At 35.0% G+C, this 17142-nt stretch overlaps 1 protein-coding gene across 49 annotated transcripts in view; it reads left to right on the top strand.

Annotated features, from left to right (window-relative positions):
- Positions 1-16426, top strand: part of MAP2 (microtubule associated protein 2) — a 308607-nt gene extending 292181 nt beyond the window's left edge. For all 49 annotated transcript variants that reach the window (XM_058300230.2, XM_058300255.1, XM_058300244.1 and 46 more), the window contains 3 exons: positions 8912-8993; positions 12326-12438; positions 12591-16426. In XM_058300230.2, the coding sequence (XP_058156213.1) occupies positions 8912-8993; positions 12326-12438; positions 12591-12806 (411 nt within the window). In that variant the 3' untranslated portion in view covers positions 12807-16426. The remainder of the gene's footprint in view (positions 1-8911; positions 8994-12325; positions 12439-12590) is intronic.
- Positions 16427-17142: the final 716 nt, after the last annotated feature.

Raw genomic sequence — 17142 nt, 5'->3', positions numbered from 1 at the left:
AAATTGAAATTTTGAAAGGGTGGCTAGGAAAGGCCTGTGAAGGTCACCTTTTAATGAAGACTTAAAGAAAGTAAAGGCACATGTCATGTAGATAAGCCGGGGAAGAGTATTCTCGGCAGGGGAACTACATGTATAAAGGCCCTGAGGTGGAAGCTTGCCTGGAATATTCAAGAAACAACAAGGATGTCAGTGTGACTAGTACCGTAACGATCTCTGAAAGTTTATATTAAATTATTATTTTAAAACAATTATTCAAATAACAGGACTTTAATAGTGTCAATTCAAAAATCTAAGACTCATCTTTTCATCTCCTATTCCCTCATCCTATATCCAGGCCATATTTAATTGCTAATGATTCTGTGCCCTGAATAGCTCTAAAATCTGCTCATTTCTGTCTACTCTGACACCACCACAAGGCAGGCTACATTGTCTCTTATCAAAATGTCCCTGCAATAGTTGTTAATAGGCCTTCCTGCATCTGTTCCTTTCTCTTCTGATGTACTCTTGATACTGCCACCAGTGCCTCTCACCCCATTTGCAGTTGAACATTTCATTGTATAATTATTAATTTAACAACTATCTCTTTTAACTTACTAGACCATAAACGCCAAGAAATCAGAGATAAGCTCCATCTTGAACTCAAGGCCCAGCATATAGTAGGCACTCAATATTTGTTAGATAAAAGCTGTAGATGGCATTGTTTCTCGTGACATTCTTGAATATGTGTGAATGTCTTAAGCCATTACAACTATTACCCAAAGAAACATCTCATGCTTGGACCAAAGTGAATTTTTGCTAAAAGAATATTGGGCTGGGATTTAAAAGCTGAGTTCTTAGTTCAGCTCTTCTATTCAATTACTGTGTGAGCTTAGTTACTGACCTCTCTGATTTTTTATTTCTTTTTTGTAAAATAGAAGCAACAAAATAATACTGGTTTTTGTATAGAGCACCATCTCATTTATCTAGACTTTGAGGTCACTTTAATTTCTCAAATCCATGGTTCTACTTAATAGGAGTTCTGATAGTATTTTTGCATCAGAGTTGGACAAAGAAAAAACAAAACACATTCATTTGGGTATTATCATAAACTCCAAATGTGCTCATGACAAAAGAGCAAGCTGAAGCTGTGTAAAAAAAAAGTTTTTTCAATTTTTTTAAAAGGCAGTATTTCTAAAATGGAAGAGGAACATTAGAGAGGGAAGAGAAAGGGATGAAATGAATGAAAGGAAGGTGGAATATCTTCTATATTTTCTTTTAAAATTTTAGGTATTATCCTAAGACATTGTTTGGCCTTTTACCAGTTAATTTGAATAGCTTACTTGTCAATTCTATATTCAAGGAAGAAAATGGAATTAATTCTCAAGACAACTAATGAATTATAGTGAAACAGCTTTTTCTATCATATAACATTATAAACATTTCTACTGCAAAGGTCTCCTGGGTGCTATTAACATACAGGCATGTTTATAAAATAAATACACTAAAAGGGAAAGGTTAGAACTCATTTGGATTTTTTCTCCTCATTCATACATTTATTCTTTCATCACATAATTACTAAGACTGTGGTGGATACTTTCATATGGTGAAAGGGGTGTGGGAGACTGAGACAGGAGCTCTACAATCTAGGCAGAAAAGAGGCTTTTTTCTTTTCTTCATTTGTCTTCCCCTAGTTTGTTGCTCTTATTTAATTTTAAGTTCTACGCCATTTCCTTCTATCTCCTGAGGGCTACAAATAGATATTAAATAAGAGACCTTAAAGAGACCAGCATGAAGAAAAACTATTCACTAAAATACACTGTTATATTGACAAGGTATTTTTTTTTTTTTTGGTATCAAAGTCATCATTATTTCAAAATGAAAGGTCCTTAAGATCAGGGACCCTGCTTTTATGCAACAAAACTTTATAACTAATTCAACTGTCTTTTGCAGGGTAATGAAAAGTTGGAGCTAGGCTTCATAAATATTAATTCATTAATAACTATGGAAAAATTATTACTTTGGGTTTACAAAATTGAGACCTGTAGAGTCCCTTACATGGAACAAGCCTTAGGTTGTTTAAACCTGAAAAACTTTTTAAAAGTCACTTTCTTCACCGACATGGTCCACTATCCCTTGGAATTTCTTAAAAATTCAAACTAAGGAAAAAAATGTGATGTCAAGAATTTATGGTGTGTGAAGTTGAAAAATCTCAGTATCTGCTCATTTTCATCAATCACAATGATTACTGTGCTTAGAACTTTCCTTCCAGCTCCCATTGAGAGACCATTTAAAAATATTTAACAACAGGTCAAATGACTAAACTCATTAATGTCCTTTCCATTCAAAATTTCTCTCCGTATTTTCAGCACTGTATGGCTTATTATCTAGCCACTGTCGTTCAGTTTTCTGTGCTGGCACAGCCTACTTAGGAAAATTGACCTAACTTCCTAATAGACCCTCCCACTTAATCATTTCTTTTAGACCTTTGTAGAATTGTGTTTTGATTTAAACTATTGTTTATATTTAAATGTGTATTAAATATATTTATTATTTATATTTGGTATCAAGAGTTTTGAAGTAAGTATTGGTCATCGCAGGCAAGATTAATTAAAATTCTGAATGGACTATAATGTTTGTGTACCTGAAAGCATTTTTACCCAGAGTGCAGATTTGTCAGCAGTTGAATCTTCAAAGAGCATTATCCATGCCAGTGAACTTTCAGTCTTTAAGAATATCTGATGTAATCATACTTTTTAGTATATGATGTTTCTGGTTTTTACAGAGTCTAGATAAATAGTTTTCATTAAAATTCAATGTCACAGAGTGGGAAATGCATTTGAAAAAGACCGAAAAATATTTTTAATGCAAGGGTAAAGGAGGGCTTCGTTTTAAGCATTGCTGAGAAATGATGCGAAAGATAGGAGAAGTTATGGCTCTGAAAGGTAGAGGGAAGTCAGTTGCGTTTCACTGCCCATTGCCCTTTCTCAAAGCAGGTGGAGGAAGAAAGAAAAGTTGCTGTAAGTGAGGTTCATACCTAGAGGACACCTGAAATGTTTAGTGCAAGATTGAGGGAGAACTGAGAACAGAATCCACATCTTTAGATTCCCAGTTACTCTCCATGCCTCACTACCTTGAGCTGACATATGGGTTCTTTGATAAAGTAAGCAGAGTCAGTGACAAATTTTTTAAAAAATCAAAATCCTATTGCTCAACAACTTCAAGTTGACATTGGGATGAATTCCTCTGGTTTATAAATCATTTTCCTATATGCCAAAAGTTAAGATTGTAATTTCTTCGTTTTCCACATTTCATATTTCTGACTTATCTCTAGTAAGAGAGATTAATTCTTGCATTCATGCACATCCTGCATTTTGTCTTCCTATCCTAACCTAGAATGACACTATTTTGGGGGAAAATGTTAATTTCTCTAAATGAGAATTTAAACTCATATGCAGAGGATTACAGTGGCAGATCATTTCAACTGAAATCTGATAGAAACCAACTAGAACTACAACAGGAATATCTAAGAAGAAATCTCAGTGTTCTTTCCTGGCATGGAAGAGGAATAGATTACAATTAGTAAAAAGTAAAATTAAAATAATTCTGATTAATTTTTCAGTTATGTTAACCATAATGTATAACCCTCCATGCTTATATGATCCTCATGTGAATGAAAAGGTAACTCTTTATGGAAATAAATCACCAGTGTTTGCATAAAACCCCAGAGATGGAAATCCTATTTTGCCACTCTCCTACTGGAGATATTAATTGGGCTGAGCCTTGAAGGATGATTTGCTTTTACAGGATAGACTTGGAATAAGGGCATTTCAGAAAGAGAGATTAACATAAAAAATAAAATAAAAATTTAAAAAGCAAGCATGAACTTATTTGAAAACATAAAGTCTTTAAAGTATAGTATATAACTATGGCCTAAATATAAAATATAAAGAAGATAATAGAAAAGAAAACTGAAAATTCAGAATTACTGAGAAGTCTGGTTGCCTCATTAAGAAGTTTAGATTCATTTAATAAAAAATAGGGAGTATGGGGGGGATTTTGAAGCTTGCAGCACTTTAGCCAGATGATGGCTAAATGATAAAAGATGTTTCACTTTGTGAGGTATACAGAAGGAAAGATTGGTGCACTCTTTCAAATCATTTCATTTTGTAGTACAAGTAAAAATTTTCATTGGAAAAGTTTGACAAAGATTAAAATGCAGTTTGGAAATAATTTTGGGTAATGATTATTCACATGTTTTTTCCCTCCATTTCATCAATATAGAAAATTAGTTCATTTGTCACATAGAAGTTTATTTTAAAAAGTATTAGAAAAATTTTTTTCTAGTTAGAATGTAAGATGTTAAAATTATTTTCCTTTGAGAGATAGGCTTTTAGAATAACAAAAAAATTGGTGAAAATTCTTTTCCTAAAGAAATTAATCCTTATTTAGGTTCATGCATAGAGACCAGAGAGTTTAAACCCAAATTTTTAAAAACAAAACTAATCTGGGATAAATGCCTTATCCTTCACAGCAGTCACTTATTTTTCTATTTTTTTAAAAAATTTTATTCTAGTAATAAGTTTATTTCTCCATTTTATGAAATGGTTTCTGGAGACTGTTTCTATTTGTGGAATTAACTTTAGGTATCAATTATTTGTAAATGACCCTAAAGAGCTTTGTTGGGAAGTTAGTCATAATTTTGCTAAGCATGAATTTGAGTCACATGGACTCGGTAGTTGCTCAGGTGCAAGTCATCAAGACAGAGCGTAAACCTGAGAATGCAATCGAGCATCTACTGCACAACATGGTTTTGTTTCTCTCAATCATCAAGCAAGGTGGTGAATTGACTTCTGCAGGGGCCGTTTATATTTATTCTGTCATACTTTGCCTCATTTTAGCAAAAACCTGATACTCTTAAGCTATTTGCAAATATAAAAATGTGCAAAAGCCATTCCACTAATGCATATGAAAGTTCTGCTTTACATTGTAGGGTTGAGTAGACATGGGTAGAGAAAAGTCTACCAACTAGTAGTGTCACTAGAAAAATCTTTGAATGGAAAATCTGGGGAAATCTAAACTCAACTTTTTAAGTTCCAGGATTTAAGATTCTACAACATCTCTGAATAATGCTAACAATGTGACTGCAATAGAATTGAATAGTTTGTTTTGGAATTAAAAAAAAAATAAAAGATTTGCCAACAGTTAATTAAATGTTAAACTGAATATGGAATTTCCATTTTTGTAACAAATGAATCACATCTAACCTTTAGATTCCAGTCACTTGGTTTTGAGTCATTTGATTGGTATTCTAATGCTTTCTGAATTTAAATCTATAAACAAAATATCAGACACTGTATACCTCCATGAATTAGTAAAAGAGTTGAGATAAATTCTATTTCATGGCCAGAATAATGAGATCTTCAGGGAAAAGAATTAAAAGTATTATTATTATAAATAATCAAAATTCTTTGCCTTCCAAAAATAATTATCTACGTGGTTTGAAGTATAATAGTCTTTACTGGCTGTAATCTGCATCTTCAGTTTATGTGAGACTCTTGCATTGGAACTACACTTATTATTTGATTGAGATTCTGTGATATTACCCTTTTTAAATTTGAATTTTTATAATGTCCTAGAATAGCTCAATCGTCATGTCTTTTTTGAACTCAGATTTTGGCAATAGTTCCTTCCCTTGGGTCACTGATGAGAGCTGTCAATGATAATTCCCTGTAAGGGACAAGCTATCTTGTCAGTGTTGTTAGGCAGCACAGCAATTCAAGCTTTGTCTAGTTTAAAATTATTCAACATCCTCTTGAATTTTCCACTCTTTTTTTTTTTACATACGAAGAGATGTAATACCATTCTTGGAGATGACTGTATATCTGGGGTAAATTTCTTTCAATTTTTTAAAATTAGAGGATAAATTATCCTCTCGTGCATTCAAAATATGATTTCTCTTTACCTATTAGCGGGGAAAGAGTAGGAGCCAAAGCAAAACAAACAACCAAAAAATACCCTCCTTTGCTCGCTGCTTCCATTGTTTATGTGCCATCCAAATCATGCAAATTTCCAAAAAAAGCACGTGAAAGAAGTCACCAGAGTTAGGAACGTCTTTTTAAATATGGATTTGCTATCTTTTTTTTTAAGATGAATATTTGACTTCCTGAAAATAGAAGTGACACCTAACCTCAGATTTGCTGGACAGAATGAGAGCCTGGACCTAGTGCAAGTCAGCTAACTAACAGACCTTAACTTCGTCATCTCTAAAAATGGAAGGAATACTTCCACACTGACCATATGAGGGTAATGGCTGCTCAGCAGCAGCTACCAGAGAGGAGCCTTCTGAAGGCCTCCGGGCCCAACCTTCAAGGGAATCATTAAGCTCTTGCAGCAGAGCAAGCCCAGAACCTTCTGGTTCAATATCCTGGGTCACCAGTAAATCTTCCCCTGGAATTTTAGAACCCTGACCTGTAGCATTCAGCCAGACCAGATGTGAGCCTCACTTTTGCTATATTGACTAAGAGGAAAGTCAAACTAAATATACAAGGTGATTAATAAATGACAGTGTTAGGGGCAAGGAGTGGGCTAGGGTGGGGTACAGTGGGCACTGTTGGATCTTTCATAGGCAGAACTGAATCCCAATATCATCCACAAATTGGAGGCTTTCCCTCAGAGATAATACTACTTATATTTTTCTACCCTCTAATTGTTTCCAGATCAACTGTCTACAGATGGGATACCTAAGGCTCTCAGCATTTGGCCCTTGTATTTATATGATAGATCTGCTCTTACATGGCAGTATTCATTTTTTGTTTTTTGCTTTTTCTCTTAAATTAATATGTAGGTGGAAGGGAGTCTGGAATCTCTCTGGTACTACCTATTTTGGTTCCCTATACCAAGTATATTGAAAGAAAAATCCACAGTGAAGTTACCTTCAATTCTTTTAGGTTAGGATTTTAAACAAGAAGATCGATTTTAGCAAGGTTCAGTCCAGATGTGGTTCCAAGGATAACATCAAACATTCTGCTGGGGGCGGAAATGTAAGTAGAAGCTTCTAATAGAGAGCTGTCCTGATTGTGTAGAACCACCTACACAGCCAATATCCTGCCTCCTTCCCTGCCTCATTCCCTCTTTGCACTGCTGTTCCACATGCCAACCTGATCTGGTGGCTTGTCAGCCTTTCATTTTCAGTGATGGGCTTCCCATCCTTCTATGTAGAGTCATCAGTGAATTTCTCATTTTCCATTTGGAGAGAAAATCTTGATGTGGTGCACCATGATTTTCAGAGGGATGGCAAATCCACTTCACTTGACAATTTTGGTTGCTGGCCTTTTGCTTCAAGGTCTTTCCTCTTGCTGTCTCTACTCTCCTGCAAAAGTCAGCTGGGTACATACTTCTGTAATTCCATTTACCCTTGAGGCAAAGGCTGATATCCTTGAAAATACCCAAAGTGTGTAATGTCAATCTCCAGTGCTTCATTATTCATGAGGTAGGATATCATTTGAAATAATACAACACTGATAAAGCATGGTTCATCTATAATTCAAAATGAAAGAATTTAAGCCCCAGTATAAACTTAGTCTTCATGGGATTTTTCCTCTCTCATTCAGTGGAAATAATATGCTTTGAGAGGAAGAGAAAGATGTGGTTGAGGCAGAGTTGAAGTAGTCAGGCAACTCAAGCTAAGGTGGAGATGATTCTTCATTAAATAAGAATAAAGGAAGGTGAACAAGGCTAACTCTATTCTACAGATCCTGTCACCTAAACTTCATGTTCTGGCAGTATATGATTCAAGTAATACAAAGTATCAAATCCAAATCTTGCTCCTGACATGGACAGAGATGATCAGTGAGGAGAGGGAAACAAGCAAGATCCTCTACCAGGAGCTATCTCCCCTCTACAATTGAAGCAGTTCCACTGAACATAAAAATGCCATTGCCATGGCAGGTCCACTGTAGTGTTTGCTGAGCTCCTGGAAGGATTTATGCCAACGTGGTTGCCCTCCCTGGTCCATATGGTATTCTCACAGAGGTATTCTCAGTCCACATAAAAAAAAATGGAGGGTATCAGAGAACGGACCCAGCTATCCTCTGCTGCAGGTGCTGTTGGTCAAAACACCTAAGTGGAAAAGGATAAATCAGGATAATTAAAGATCTTAAAATAAGTAGAGGAATTTCCAATAATCTTTAGACTATTCCAAAGTTTAAGAATAATCTAAACTTTCTTCTTGAGAAGACTTACTAGTTTAAATATGCAAATACCCTGGCCCTATTCCCAGAGCGTCTGATACAGTAATTCCCATGTACTTCTGATGCAGGGGGACAATGGACAACTCTTGGAGAAGCATTGCTTCAAATACTGGGAAAAGAAATATTTAAAATAAAACACAAAGAGAAAAAAAAAAACGTTCCTATCATTTTATCTTATTGTAGGCAAGAAAAATTCTATTTAGCCAAAATATGACAATTAAATAACATTTTAGGAAAGGGCCATTATAACTTTGTTCTTGTTCATTAAAGCAGTGTTGGTTATCTTATATCTGTGAGCAGTGTTGGTCAAATTTATGTTAAAATCACTTTTTAAGGAATAATCCTTCTCTTTTCTTGGTTCTTTGCTTATAGAAAGGTTTTAACACCATGTGGCTTAGTTCTCTGACTGGAAACTTGCTGTATGAATCCAAGTGTTCCCATCTCTTGTGGCAAAATCTGTTTTCTACTACTAAGATTTTCTATTTCAGGATTTTCTTTCACTTGCATTCTTCCTTCTAATTCAGTCATATGGGAGATTACATTTTCCTGTGCGTGTGCATGTACTTCAGTTTGGCTTTCTGGGTATACTGTGTGTGTGAGTTTGGGTGTGTTTCTAGACTTTATGTGCTTGGGGATTGTCCAAGTCTAAACTATTTTGATCATACTTTATGCGCCCCACACAGGTACAAATTGTTACCAAGAAGATAGACTTAAGCCATGTGACATCCAAATGTGGCTCTCTGAAGAACATACGCCACAGACCAGGTAAGTAAATAATTTTTAGAAGTTTGAGAAATACTAAATTAGATTCCTAAAATTGACAGTAAATATTTTTTATTGTGAAATACCTAATTGGTAGGATGTTTCAAACTCCTGATATTTTGACCTTTTATTAATAGAAAGAAATTAAACATGTCAAGACATTTTTATTTGGACAGGTGAACCCAATTACTATGAATAGGCTACATATCATAGAACAGGTTAAAAACTAAAAGGCATAGAAGAGAAGTTTGTCTCTATGTACTCAATTTGTTGGAGCTCTTTTGAAATATAAACTGTAAAACACATTTGGTCATGTATTCACACATAATAATATTAATTAAAAACAACACTTCCAAATATTTTTCATGAAGCCGCTTTTCTACATTATGCTAAACAAAGATTGTGCTTAAGCAAAGTTGAACCATTTTATTTATCTGACGAATTTCTCAGATCCTTTATTAGGTCAATTAAGCGTTCTGAATCCTCAGCAGATTGCAACGTTTTCCATTTTGTTTTTCCAGAATATCTCATAGGACCAGTGCTCCAAAGTAGAATTTATATTCATACTTGCTGGAGTTTTTTCGCCTTTAAAATGGAAATCTGACTTCTATTAGTCATTTTTTCTAAGTACCATGTATTATATATTTTTTGCTTAGTTCCATCTTCATTTTAGATATAATTCTGTAATGATGAGAAAGTCTCAAATTTGTAATTTTCTTGAGAATTATTTGAAACAATTCAATCCCATTGAATTATGGAAGGACATAAGAAAAGTAATTGGTTTTAACAATCTGTGCTTGGCATATTAATACATAAATCAGGTAATAGGTATTTCCATTAATCATTGTCTCAAATGTTATCAGAAATAATGTATAAGAGCAATTGAAACCAATAATATTTTTGGTCAAGAGAGATTACTAGGAAGAATTTACTAGATGAAAAGCCAAGGTAGGCTAGGATAAGTTTCAAAGCTAATGAGTATATTGGAAACATATCTAGAAATCTGGCTTCACTTTAGAGAAAGAACGTCCAAGGAGAAATTCAAAGAGGCAGGAACAGCATATATGGAATCTCCGCTACTAATGTCAAAAGCGCTTACAATGGAATTAGCTTCTTGGTCATTCCTGAGGCAGCAGAAACATGGCCCATACACTCTATCTTCACAGTTTCCCTGTCTATAACCTACAAATGCTTGGTTCGCTTTGCATTGCCATGTCAATTGCCTGATTGAAATATTTGGCATCCCTGCCTATTTTCTTCCAGAATCCAAAAGAAAATGCTGGAGTCTTTAATTTCAGTCAGAAAGTGTACAATTAGTCAAAGTTACCTAAGGACTGGATACACAGAAAAATCTTAAGTAGCTAAGGAATCATTCTGTATATGATTTACTTATCCTAAAAAACAATTGTCAAGGACTCCACCTATTTCTAAATCTAACTCTTACTTCGGTAATAACTGAATAAGATGACTAAATTCATAAAGAAGCACAGTAATCCTTGACAACAGCAAGCTTTTCACAAAGTTATCTCCAAAATTTATTACTAATATCCAAAGGAAAAATAAAGGAATCAATCCCAACACCAGGAGACACAAATAGAAATATTTATTCTTCTAGACATATGAAACTTGATAAATATTACAGACTTTCACAATTATTGTTCTTTGTGGGTGTCAGAATTCTTCAGAAGCAAAAGGCATAAGTTCTCTGAATTCAAATGTGCTTCTCTAATGGTTACAGTTACATGAGAATTTCTAGTAGGATCTCAACAGAAACAGTCTTCTCAAGCTTCCTCTTGAATGTATTTTAGGTCAGTATTATGTTAATTTTACATTCTCTAAAGATGGTTCAACAAAAATTTAGCAGTTATTTTGACACAACATATAGTCAGAAAAGAAAGTTTGACAAGATAATGTATCCGAGGCTATCAAGAAAAGTAAAATCCCAAGGAATTTGACCTCACCTAGTTAGAAGCCAAATATCCTCCAACCACTAACCAAGATAAATATGTTTTCTGAATCATTATGAATCATGCCAATCCCATCACAGCCATAAACTGAGATCTACTTGGCTAATATGTAAAATGTTAGAAGAATTAAAATATTCTGCAACAAGATAACACCACACACATCCTGTGCCTTTAGAAGAATAATAAATGAATATTTCTTCAAAATGTAATCCCATAGAACCATATAACTTCAAGATGCCTAACCAAGCAGTTGGGTATTAATATAAATACCTAAGTGTTGCATGGCAAAAATATCACAAAGTTTAAGACACCCATGAAGACTTAACAGACCTCTCTGCAGGGCTATATAAGCACTGAGAATCCAAAATCCCTAAAATTTCCCCATGTTTTCATTGAGTCCCTTAGATATTTTTCCCAAATCAAAATCCCAAAAAAGATGCCATTTAGGGGGTCAAAAGAATACCTATGGTCACAACCAAGTAGCTGATGAAAGTGAAAGCAAATCTCTAAGGTCAAGGCATCAGCAGGCATTCAGAAGTGGTCAAGGACAGACTGAAGGACAAGAAAACCTTTCTGCATTTGGAAGCTTGATATTGCACCCTCATCAATCAACAAACCCTTGAGATTCAGACTAGTTAGCATTTGGCAAGATGGCATGGCTGTACCCCTGTCTCAATGTTATCACATCAAAGTCGGTGTCAGATTATTTCAATGGCATCTGTACAGAAAAAGGATCTCCTAAGATTTTCTTCCTGTCACTCCATATGCTAATTAAAATGGAAGACTCTCAAAGCTAATTAGTTATAAACAACTTAGCTCCTGATTCTAGTTTAGTCAGTTAAGCTATTGACACTGAAATTTATAGATGAACATACTGCCAATATCTGCACCATTTCCAGCCTTAAACTTCTTTGAATAAATGACCGGTTACCACAAAAAAGAATACTAAACAGTTTCTTTTCTATTTAATTTGCTCCCTTAGGCATAAGAGATTAAATGCTCTAAGTTTTAGAAAGGATGCAATAAGATATTTTCATTGTATAATTTTCATAGGTTTTGTTATACCAATAAGAAAACCTCCTTCAGATTTCTTAGGATGGATGTGGAGAAAGGAGAATGGTATTAATATGTAAAGCAACTCATATACAGGTATAAGAAGTATAACATTATCTTGGATGGTATAGGGGATATTGGATAGACTAGAAATTCTAGAAGAGTTCTTTCACATCTATGGCCAAAGGAAGAGTAGAGTTAATTAAGTTTGAAGTTTGCTATGGTACATCTACTATAATAATTTTTGAGAAATTGTCACCACAAATATAAAATTTAATTTTATGAAGGCATTTAAAAATAATTCTCCTCTCATAGGTGGTGGGCGTGTGAAAATTGAGAGTGTAAAACTGGATTTCAAAGAAAAGGCCCAAGCTAAAGTTGGTTCACTTGACAATGCTCATCATGTACCTGGAGGTGGTAATGTCAAGGTAAGAAACAAGGTCATGAAGACGTGAACAAGTAGAAAGTGAGATGGCCGAGTTGAACAGAAGTCATGTTAACATCAGCTCTGAGACTTAGAGAAAGAGCTAGGGACTACTTAAGATGCTTGAATTAACAGGATTGATGTTGTCTTGAACAGATTGACAGCCAAAAGTTGAACTTCAGAGAGCATGCTAAGGCACGTGTGGACCACGGGGCTGAGATCATTACACATTCTCCAGGCAGATCTAGTGTGGCATCACCCCGACGACTCAGCAACGTCTCCTCTTCCGGAAGTATCAACCTGCTTGAATCCCCTCAGCTTGCCACTTTAGCCGAGGATGTCACTGCTGCACTGGCTAAGCAGGGCTTGTGAATACTTCTCATTTAGCATTGAAGTAATAATATTTAGGCATGAGCTCTTGGCAGGAGTGGGCTCTGAGCAGGTGTTATATCCATTATTTGCAAACCATAAAATAAATAATCTCATCCCCCAAACTGTAGTAATTGTTACAATTTTATAAAAGATGAATAGTATACAGAAAATGACCTGATGTCCATTTGCAACTGGAAGACACTGGCTTTACATGGGTACAATTGGACAATTTTTTTTGCTCTGCTCTGTTTTGCATGGATTATTATGATTTTACAAACTGCATTTTTACCTTTCATGTGCCTGAAGGCTGTCTACTACATTCTGAAGGGCCTTGTTAAAATTCAAGCTGCTCTTTTCACTGTTTTGTTTATGGGTGGAAAGATAAAAGCTGCCCGTTGTAACTTATTACAGGTTAAATTAAGTCAAGAAGGCTGAATGCAGGAAGGGAAAAGCATGTAAGAAATAACATGTTTTTTAGTTTTATTTTGTATAAATGGGAAGAAAGATTCAATTAAGTTATTAACATTTGGGACCTGGATAATTATATCAGAGTATAAGTGAATCCAATAAATTATTTAACTACTTAAAAAAAATAATTACAAAGCATTTGAGCTGTGGTTGAGCAATTGGTATAAAGGTGCATCTCCTAGGAATGAAGCACTTTCATTATGATGAACTCATGTCTGATTGGAATGTCAGTTGATTGGCTAGATTCGTGTCCACACAACCAGTTTCACACCCTCTTTCCATCTGTTTGATACAGTATTATAGATATAAATATATATATATATATTTCTCTGTGGCCATTTGTGATACTTCCTCATATACTTGAATATTATACTTCTTTATTCACAGTATCTGTGTCTCCTGCACCCTTTGGTGTTGCAATTTTAGGTATGTGAAAGTAGATGTTAGCAGGGTTCTTTCCCTATTTAAAAAAAATACATTAAAAAAAAAGAAAAGTTTTAGCATGAATTTGCTTTCTGTAACAACACAAAGCTGTAACCCTGTTTTAGTGCCAGATACAAGTCTCTCCCGTGATGCTAGAAAAAAATTATTTTTCTTTGTTTCACCTACATGGAATTTGTGGGAGTGGGTCCAGTTATACATAAAAGGATCTACAGATTGTTGGTTTAAGATTATGAATTCCTTTCATTTTGAATCATGGAATAGTTTGGGTTTGTATTACTATAAACATTTGTGAAATAGATTTATTTCTTTTTTTTTCATTTGCTAAAGTTGAAAATGATAGTGGGAATTTTGGACATTTTATCCCCATTCTTCAATATAGTATCTGTTTATTAAATTCTCTGATAGAAGATGTTAGCTTCCATACCCAAAGTGAAAGACCCTAATCAGAAAGAAAAACATCTGAGATGCAGATATCTAAATCAATTTTTTTCATAGCTCCAACATTGCACTCTAAAAAGGAACACAGTATGACTTGGTATTATTGACCAGCTGATAATACTGTTCTGCCCTTATTTATACGTACAGTCCAGAAATCATAAGTCAATCAATTAATACCTTTCATAAGTCATTCATCTTAAACTTATGCACAAGTAATGACACAGTCAATGGCCTGAATAGACATGAACTGCCAGGCTGGATGGAAGCTTTTTGTACTTTATCTGTTCTTCTTGCTCACAGCAGGTAGGCTAGATCTGAACAGTTAAAGACAGATGGTCAAGTAGGTGTTAGATCTCTTAGACCCGAATCAATTCCCAGATGTAAAGGAGGAAATGGTGAGCACGGACTGCAGCAATAAGGAAGTATTGAGCATCTAAGACAAAAACCAAGAGATGCAAACACAGGGAGATATGGAGAAATGCCATTTTGTGACCCATTGGATTGTGCAGCTAATGAGATTGCCACAAAAGAACCCTCAGTATAAACCCACACCATTCATTTTCAACTATGAGGTTTTACACAAGCAAACACTTCAAACTATTTACAAATTAGTTATTTTATATACAGTCCTGTTGAGCAGAACTAATTTTTATGGAGTTCAGTTTGACCAATCCAAGTATGTTATTCATCAGCTTCCCTTTTGAAATGCACCATAAAATAGGAGAATAGTTGTGTGGAGACTCATAGTATTTTCCTACATGTTTTGATAGTGTTAGATGGTGACTAAGTTTCTCTGGAAAGAAGTCGACAGCTGGTTAGAACAGTTTTAACCTGTGAAACAAGTTTTGTTTTTGTTTTTTTTAAGAAAAAACATGGTTTAAATTTTTTTGTGCAAGTTAAAACATGAACACACTCTAAATTTAAAAAGGCAGTTTCTTACAAATATGTGTCCAAAAGCAAATTTGTATAAGGCACTAAGTTATTAGATCTGGCATTAAAACAAACGTTTATTTCTAATCACAGCAAAGTTATAATGAGTAAATGCCCTAGCTTTATGCAGAATTGCGAATTGCAATTCTTCATACATTTAACAAAAAGAAACTGATAACTTGCCCAGGTAAAAAAAAAAAAAGGAAAAACACAGGCTAAATATCTTCTTATGGGAAGGCCCATTTTGCCTTCACATTCAAGATAAGGACTCAAATTAAGCTTTCTGAGCACCACTGTTGTGGGAACACACATACGCTGATCTAGAACTTAAAGCTTCATAGTTCTAATTCTAGATCCACTAATGCCAGGTTCTCGCTGGCTTTTGCCTTTGAAAACCTGTTGAATGGTACATAAGTAATCCAGAGTTGTGAAGAGTTAAAAGGCCAATTTCTTCAATGAACTCACTCTCTCTGGGTCACCTGCAACTGAGAATTAAGTACCTTATAATGATGCAGGAAAGGTCCAGGTTCATGAGGAATTTCAAAGGCCATGTTCATTTAGGAACCAACTCTCTCTGGATTCACCTGCTGAGTTCCAGCAGGGTAAAGGGCCAAAATCCCACCCATAAGGAAGAAACCTGTGTAACACGAAGTAAGTATGACTAAAGAAGGCTGAAGAGAAAAAGTTGTGACATGGAATGATGGACTGATTGTAGATGGCCTTCTCCACACACTCACACAATAATACAACAGGAAGAGGGGTCATTAGCCAAAATATGACATCATGTCAGTATTATTGGAGAAATAAATTGAATGTGGTTGATTTTGACATAGCTGGATTTACAGTTTTTCTATTTTTTGTGTCATAGAAAGGAGGAAAATAAACCATTCATGTTCCAAGTAGCAAAAATAAAGTCATGACTGGGGAAGGAAAATTCTAGGTGTTCCTTCAAAGACTGATGTGTGAAAATCAATGTTGATGTTTATATTTTTACACCTAGGATTTTTAGCCTGGATGTGTAGGTTAAGGCCAAGTTCCTCTGCAGGAAAATCTTATTTTCAAATTTAGAAAATGTTAATCATAAAAATCCACTTCAACTTTAGCAAAAAGAAAAAAATTAACAAAAGGTATACTCAATAGGCTGGGATTCCAAGGTTCCAACACACTGCTACAAATCTGTGGAGGGTCTCTTTCTTCTGATAATTCTAGAGCCTGTTACAATAGAAAGGCATTTCTTCAATGGCTGGTTGTAGTTAGTTCATGTTTTTTCAATCAAATTTGCAAATGTATTTGTTGCTGTATAGTGATTGTTTTGCAAAATAAAATTGCTTGTCACCTAACTTCTAGTCTCACATTGTTTCTTCTCTGAAAATAGAAAGAGAGAACAAGGGCACTGCTTGACCCAACTAAAGAAAAATTGTGAAAAGAAGGTGACCAATATCTTTTGAATTCCAACTATGTGTCAGGCCCTATACTAGGGAATCTGGTGTGTGGGTTTTTGGTTGTTTTTTTTTTTCAAATTATTACTGAATTAGCAGGATGCTCTCTTTTGCTGTATTTTGGTTTCAGAAATCCAAATCAAATGGCCTTAAGCATTAAGGGAAATGCATTGGCTTAAGTAACACTAGACAGGATTATCTGCCTAAAGCATGACTGGATCCAGGCACTCAAAAAGATGGCATCAGGAATCTTTTTCTATCTCTTAGTTCTGCTTCCTCAGTGTTGGCTTCCTTCCCAATAGATGTGGCCAAAATCCAGGGCCTGAAATCACTGAACTGACCTTGGTGACCTGCCCATTTGTGCTAAATGCCCAGGCATGGGTCACATACCTAACTCTATCACAAGTGTTGTGGGGTCAAGGGAGAGTAAAGAAGTGGCCTCATCTGATCTATATGAACTAATAGCGGGGAAAAAATATTTCCTCCAACATTAGCATTAGGCTGCTACTGGCAGAAGAGGGAGGAATTGATGCTTCTCAGGCCATAAAAACAGATATCCACTACATCCACACACCCTATTCTCTATATATTTATTCTCTATCACCTTGTTAAATAAA

The sequence above is a fragment of the Dasypus novemcinctus genome, chromosome 7 (assembly GCF_030445035.2).
Source record: "Dasypus novemcinctus isolate mDasNov1 chromosome 7, mDasNov1.1.hap2, whole genome shotgun sequence".
NCBI classification, from domain to species: domain Eukaryota; kingdom Metazoa; phylum Chordata; class Mammalia; order Cingulata; family Dasypodidae; genus Dasypus; species Dasypus novemcinctus.
This window is presented reverse-complemented; position numbering and strand designations above follow the sequence as displayed.